Raw genomic sequence first — 7727 nt, forward strand, 5'->3', positions numbered from 1 at the left:
AATATATGGAACATTTCATCCACCAACAAGTAAATATACTTTCTTAACAACAATAAAATTCAAAGAGATAAAACCACATTATAGTGTCAATCAGAAGTATTCACTTCAAAGGGATTAAAGAACATTCATATTCTCTGTAATATAATCAAATTGATATACTTCTAAGAAGTTTAGTGAGTGTGATAGTCTTGAACACTTTCTCTTCTGCAAATGGAACTTTCAGTAGCAAATCAGCTGTCAAAGATGCTGATTATAATTATGTCTTTATGATAACTTTCCATTGCTTAACATGACCTAGTCAGAAAATTGTTTTGAGTTATATAAAGAAGTCAAACCAACAACTAAAAAATAAATGTTTTTTAAAAAATAAAATATCATCTCCATTACCCTTCTCTAATTTCTGTTTTTATATGAATTAAATAAGAAAACATGAAAGCACATCACCTAATAATTAGCACTTAATAGATAATCACTAAATAGCTGTTCAATTAATCGTGTGTGTGTGTGTGTGTGTGTGTGTGTACCTCCTAAAGATTTAGGTGCTTAAGTCCTGCATTTTCACTAAATTCTCTTAGTGACTCCAAAGACTGTTACGTCAGTCCCTATAGAATTAACTTTTCTACCTACTAAACAGGGCAAGCTGATGTCATGCCTGAAAAGCTTCCATGTGCATAAAGCCTATATAATTCAGGTAGAAAACACCAGCACTACAGCTGCCAATCCCAGCTGCCTTCTTTCTCTATGATTCCCTTTCAGTAATTTAAGGTAGAATATTCCATCTAAAAACAACAATACAAAACTTGGCAGCTAACAAGTGTGCTGAAGTGGAAGGAAGATGCTCCAGCAACACTGGTTTTCTGAATAACTAGTTAAGGTTCTGTTTTAGAAGCTCCCTGATAAACTAGCATGGCCTCCAGAAATGAGTGATTATGTCTTTTAATCCTATACCACATCCTCAACTAGAAACCAATCCTATAACATCTTCCTGCAGAGCAACATGCCTCTATGTATTGAAAGCAAAATGTGAGATCACAGGAACAAAGGTGTGATTCTTTTCATCTCTGAAAAATCCTGAAATCGTACCTCTCACCAGGAAACATCACCCAGTATATCTGCTGTGACTTGTCACCAGCTGTGAACAAGACCCAAAGGAACTTCAAGAGAGCTCACCTTCCTTATGGAAAAATCAAGGTAAATGAAGTTATTTGACTTGTCCAACTCCATACAGATTATTATTTCCACTGGAAGATGATACTCTTGGTATTGACACTACAGGACTAACAATTCAGTCATTTTCAGTACTGAAAGCATCAGAAACCACTCAGGGTGAGTTTTATAAGCATTTTAGTTCTATTCTAGTTTTGCTCTTAATAATTTCCCCCCTTCTCCTGAAATGTATGTAGTTTGTGCACCATATTCTTGACATAAACTAACACCAAATTTCTACTTCAGTCAAACATAGCTCCATTTTTCAAAGTGTTTTTTTCCTCTGGTTCCATAAAAAATAGGAAAAAAAAATGCTGATGGTAGAAAAAGTTTTAAATGCTTACCCATCTCTTATGAGGAGGAGATAGAAGTCTTTATTGCACACTTGGTTCTCAGTCCACACACACACACACATTTCTACCTGTACAGCAGAAATGTCTCATGTTGAATTTAAAATACACCTCTGGCTCCATTCCTGGTCAGGATTCTCCTTTTCAATTTTGAAACCAGGAAAACACGTAAATCTTTTAACACTTAAAATAGTTCGGGGTTTGTTTGTTTGTTTGTTTTTGTTGTTGTTGTTGTTTGGAGAAAAAGCTTTAAATTCATGCTCTAAGAAAAGTTTCTAAATAGTAAAATTAATCCATAACTGTATTAAGATGTTACGGTGAGTATTAATCAAAGCATCAGACCCATTTAATGTTTAAGTGTTAATTGAAAGACTTCTCCTGCTCCAAAACAAAAACATATCACAGATCTACCTTGCTAGCTCCTTGCTTTGACACTATCATTTTGTCCTCTGATACAAACAGCGAAAGGAGCCATTAACTGCAGGAGACCTGCCTGGTGAGATACAGGAAATACTTGAGAAAAAGAGAGAGCTAGGAGCAGAAAAGAAGGTTTCTCTAGCCTTTTTTTCCATGAGCGATGTGAGTTTATTGATTTGTCTGGCAGAGAGCCTGATCTCAAGGGCTGATACAAAGCACCTTATTGATCTGTGATAGGCAGGAGGTAGCATAAGAGGGAGGGGCCCAAGGAACCACAAGAAACAGTCTCCAAGGGTGAGACACTCCTGGAAGGCTGTGCACCAAGGCAGGATGATGGGGCAAAACTCCCATAGATCACACCCTCAAGCAGACTTGAGACACCTTGGAGAGGAAGAAGGTCACTAAGACATTCTACATAACTCCCCGGTTCTACCAACCACCACAGAATTTCAGATCCAAGTAGAGATAGAGTGGATAAAGCCTGGACCAGGAGTCAGGAGACCTAAGCTTAAGACCCACATCCAGTAGCCTTGCCTATCTGTGCCTCGTTTTCCCTATTTGTAAAAGGAAAAATATTAAAAATTATGGAAACTCTCAAGTCCCTTTAAGAACTAAATATTCTATGACTCTGTATAACACATATATGTTATTTTAAAAAATAGTGACACTAGGGTGGTACATAGGCTAATCCAAAAGAAAATAACAAGTTTTGATTTACTTGTGAACCAGAAATTACTTACTGAGGGTAGAGATACCTTAATATCTCCTCCAGTCAAAATCGATCATTTAAATCTAAGCCCTGGGGGCTGGGGATGTGGCTCAAGCGGTAGCGCGCTCGCCTGCGTGCGGCCCGGGTTCGATCCTCAGCACCACATACCAACAAAGATGTTGTGTCCGCCGAAAACTAAAAAATAAACATTAAAAATTCTCTCTCTCTCTCTCTCTCTCTCTCTCTCTCTCTCTCTCTCTCTCTCTCTCTCTCTCCTCTCTCTCTTTAAAAAAAATTAAAATAAAATAAATCTAAGCCCTGATATCTAAGCACAGACAACAGAATCAGAATTTGAAAAAAGCTAGAGATAATCTAGTCAAGACAATGAGGGTAGTGAGCCTGGACCTTGACCTCCAGTTTAAGAAGGAGGTGCCTACTTCAGCGGAGGGCTGGAGGACTACCAAGCCTCCTTACGCTCTCTCCAGATTTTCCAAGATTTCCAGAGTTTTATTCGCCCTCTTCTAAATAATTGTTCAAAAGCATCACAGTCACATTGTCAGTTATCCAGTCACTTCTTGAAAGGCTGCTGCCCTCTGAAAGCCACATCTCAGAAAGTACAGTGTCTGACATAAGAGGAGCAGGTATGTTAGGTTAGTGAAAAGTGTAATCCAGAAATTATGTCTGAGGTCAGATTTATGGGACCTTGAACAAACTGCTTATTTATGGTAAGGAGAACCCTACTATCTCCTCTTGGAAAAATCCATAACCTAAATCTAAGCACTGAGATCTTGCTATAATAAGGGAAGAATAGCATGATTGGTCTTTCCATCTCCCTCTTCAAGGTGGATTTATGAGTCTTAGTGAATCGAGATTCTCCACTGTATTATTATTCCATAAGTGAGTGTTCAGCACCTACTATGCATTCAGCATGATTTAAGGAACACAGGGTTAGAGGTGTAACTCAGTGGTAGAGCTAGTGTTTAGCATGCGTAAGCTAGCATCAAATCTCCAGCACCAAAAAAAAAAAAAATTATTTAATTAAATTAAATTAAAACAGAAAGAAGGTAGGAAAGGAGGGAGGGAAAGAGAAACACAAAACAATTAACTATAAATTCTAGGTAGAGACAGAAACCATAAACGCACAAGAAATTCAGTAACTAAATGATTAATGTAGATATGAAGTGTTATACTGACTTTTTTTTTACTTCTCCAAAGGAGTATTCAACAAAGAGAATGGAAGAGGCTTTCCTACTCAATCAAACTTCTTTAGTGACATATTTTCGGCTTAGAGGTTTATCTGTAAATCAGAAGGTGCAGATGGCTATGTTTTCCATATTTCTCGTTTTCTATGTCCTGACTCTGCTCGGGAACATCCTCATTGTCATCACTATCATCTATGACCGCCGGCTCCATACCCCCATGTATTTCTTCCTCAGCAATCTGTCCTTTATCGATGTCTGCCACTCCACTGTCACTGTGCCCAAGATGCTGAGAGACACCTGGTCAGAGGAGAAGCTCATCTCCTTTGATGCCTGTGTGACCCAGATGTTCTTCCTGCACCTCTTCGCCTGCACAGAGATCTTCCTCCTCACCGTCATGGCCTATGATCGTTATGTGGCCATCTGTAAACCCCTGCAGTACATGACAGTGATGAGCTGGAAGGTATGTGTGATGCTGGCTGTGGCCCTCTGGGCAGGAGGAACCATCCACTCCATATCCCTGACCTCCCTCACCATCAAGCTGCCCTACTGTGGTCCTGATGAGATTGACAACTTCTTCTGTGACGTGCCGCAGGTGATCAAATTGGCCTGCACTGACACCCACATCATTGAGATCCTCATCGTCTCCAACAGTGGGCTGATCTCCGTGGTCTGTTTTGTGGTCCTTGTGGTGTCCTATGCGGTCATCCTGGTGAGTCTGCGGCAGCAGATCTCCGAGGGCAGGCGGAAGGCCCTGTCCACCTGTGCAGCCCACCTCACCGTGGTCACACTGTTCCTGGGACACTGCATCTTCATCTATTCCCGCCCATCCACCAGCCTCCCAGAGGACAAAGTGGTGTCTGTGTTTTTCACTGCTGTCACCCCTCTGCTAAACCCCATCATCTACACCCTTAGGAATGAAGACATGAAGAATGCCTTGAACAAGATAATGGGGAGGAAGGAGAGGAAAGAAAAATAATGAAAAGGTCTAAGCCCTCAGAATGCCTGGTGCTCCAAGTCAAAGAAATGTCTGACAAAGAATGCATTATATACCATATTTATCAGACTGTAGGACTTGTAAAATTATCCTCTGGCCCCATATCTAACAATCAGCAATAGCGGTGATTAGTAATTACCTTCCATTTCCTGTAACTTGTTCTAGGCACTGTGCATTTAATTCTCACAACAACCCTGTGAGGTAGGTATTGTGTTGATTTGCACATGACAAAACTAAAGCTCAAAGAGAACAAATAGACTGCCCAAAGTCACCCAGCTAGGAAATACTGACTAATTTTTACTGAGCACCTAATTCATGCTAGGTACTAGATTTATACTCACAAATAAAACATACATATAGTCCCTCCTTCATGGAGTTTAGGGTGTGATGAAAATAGAAAATGAGAATGTTTCCTAGCTGAGTAGCTTTGAATTTGGGTTCAAAGACAGGATTTAAACCCCAGCGTATCAACACCAACTCAAGCTGTCTTCAATACATCATGCTGACTGTCCCTGCTTTTCTGTTACAGTGATAACCAAGATCTAAGCAAATCTTCAGATTTCTGGAAAGCCCTTACCTACATCTTCACTTAAATGCTTGCCTAAAAGCTTAGAAAAAATTGGTGAGTCAGACAAAGTAAGTCCACATGTGACTTTCATGACAAAGAAGACTTTTAACCAATGAAATTACTGACACTCTCAAAAGTTTTCAGTGAAACCTGCCATCAGAGCAATGAAATGTTTTATTATTTATTCATTTGGCAAATATTTACTGAGCACCTAATTTGTGCTAGGTACTAGATTTATAGTAACAAACAAAACATACATATAGTTTCTCCATCCTATATCTAGTGAAAAGAAAAAATGAAAATATCAATAAACACATGGTAATTACAGACATGGCAAATTCTGTATAAGAATAGAGCAGGAGGTATGGAAGATACTAGAATGTTTTTAGACTGATTGGACAAGGAAGGTCTCTCTGGGTTAATTTAGGCTGAGATAAGAAAGATGAGAAAAACCAACCATGAGGAAAGAGAGGTGATGGGCATTCCAACCAGAGGAAATGGCAGGTACAAAGACCGATGCTGGGAAAGCCCATGGCTTGTGCAGATGACGTAAGCAGAGAAATGGCATGATGTTTACATCTTTTTTTAAATTTTTTAGTTGTAGATGGGCATAATATCTTTATTTTTTTATTTTTTACGTGGTTCCGGGGATCAAACCCAGTGCCTCACGCATGCTAGGCAAAGTGCTGTACCACTGAGCCACAACCCCGGCCGTGATTTACATCTTAATAAAATCATTTTATTCATTATGTAGAGAAGTCATTCAACTGAGCATTCATTACTACAACTTAATCACCAAAAATTGCTCTAAGAATTAGAAAAAATACCAACTTGAACGAGACATGTTCTATAAGCCAACACTTTAAATTTAGCTGTGAAGACCCACACTCAGAGTGACATGTGCTGAGTAGGCAGGGGACACAAGGAATATGAAGAAGGAATTGCAGGCAGTAGTGTCTCATATACATCCAATTTACAAAAGACCGTAGCATGTTGGACACCAACCTTTCCTTCTGACTCTTTAAGAAAGTCACTCTGAAATTCAGCTGGGATTTCCTAGCCCATCAGTGAGGATATAATCCATAAACCTCTGGACCAAAAAAAAAAAAAAAACCTCCACTTTTTTATTTGTTTTAATTAGTTATACATGACAGTAGAAATGCACTTTGGAATATCATACATAAATGGAGTATAATTTCTTGTTCTTCTGATTGTACATGATGTAGAATCCCACAAACACTTAACAGAAGAAAAAATACAACTGATCAACAAATATATGAAAAAATGTACAACATCTCTAGCAATTAGAGAAATGCAAATCAAAACTGCTATAAGATTTCATCTTACTCCAGTCAGAATAGCAATCATCAAGAATACAGGCAACAGGGCTGGGGTTGTGGCTCAGCGGTAGAGCGCTTGCCTAGCACATATGAGGCTCTGGGTTTGACCCTCAGCACCACATAAAAATAAATAAAATAAAGGTATTATGTCCAACTACAACTAAAAAATAAATATTAAAAAAAAGAATACAAGCAACAATAAATTCTGGAGAGAATAAGGGGAAAGGTACACTCATACATTGCTGGTGGGCCTGCAAATTGGTGCAACCGTTATGAAAAGCAGTATGGAGATTCCTCAGAAAACTTAGAATGGAACCACCATGTGACCCAGCTATCCCACTCCTCTGTTTATACCCAAAGGACTTAAAACCAGCATACTACAGTGACCAAGACTCCACTTTTAATGATACTTTTGCCAGAATATGTGTTAAGGAAGAAATTCAAGCTACACAAACCATTTCAGTTATCCAGAGGCCTGGAGGGGTTTTCAGATAACACAGGTTAACACATCTAGTAGGTAATAGAGCAGTCTCTTTCCCAAAGATAACTCTCTGGATAGTAAAAAACTGTTCATTGGTACTGGTTGGTGGAATAACTAAACCAAATTAGAAAATTATGGAATTTGTATGAAATAAATGCTTTCTTATAGGAAGGTCAGGCAATAAGGAGAAATAGCTTTCTGAAGAACCCGTATGGAATTGCTCTCTGCAGGAATCAGCCACACAGAGGAAGATATTCAACATGATAGACAAGACAGTGCTTCCTGACACTCATTAAGGCTGTATCTGGTAACACTATGACAGAATGAACCTGTTGGCTTATTTTTTCATAGCAAGCAAAATTTATAATACCATCCATTTTCAATCACAATAATTTTCACAACTCTCTGAGGAGGTAAAACTAAACATTTATTCTCCATTTTTCAGAAAATAGTTTAAACG

General features: G+C 38.8%; 1 protein-coding gene across 1 annotated transcript; it reads left to right on the top strand.

Annotated features, from left to right (window-relative positions):
* Positions 1-3902: 3902 nt before the first annotated feature.
* Positions 3903-7727, top strand: Or4e1 (olfactory receptor family 4 subfamily E member 1). The gene has a single exon (XM_078048999.1). It carries the CDS (start codon positions 3916-3918, stop codon positions 4858-4860), a length of 945 nt encoding a protein of 314 aa, XP_077905125.1. The 5' UTR covers positions 3903-3915; the 3' UTR covers positions 4861-7727.

Source organism: Ictidomys tridecemlineatus, chromosome 5 (assembly GCF_052094955.1).
Source record: "Ictidomys tridecemlineatus isolate mIctTri1 chromosome 5, mIctTri1.hap1, whole genome shotgun sequence".
Lineage (NCBI taxonomy): Eukaryota > Metazoa > Chordata > Mammalia > Rodentia > Sciuridae > Ictidomys > Ictidomys tridecemlineatus.

Excerpts from the sequence above, each read along its gene's own strand:
- Or4e1 (XM_078048999.1), top strand. The coding sequence starts at position 3,916 with ATGGAAGAGGCTTTCCTACTCAATCAAACTTCTTTAGTGACATATTTT.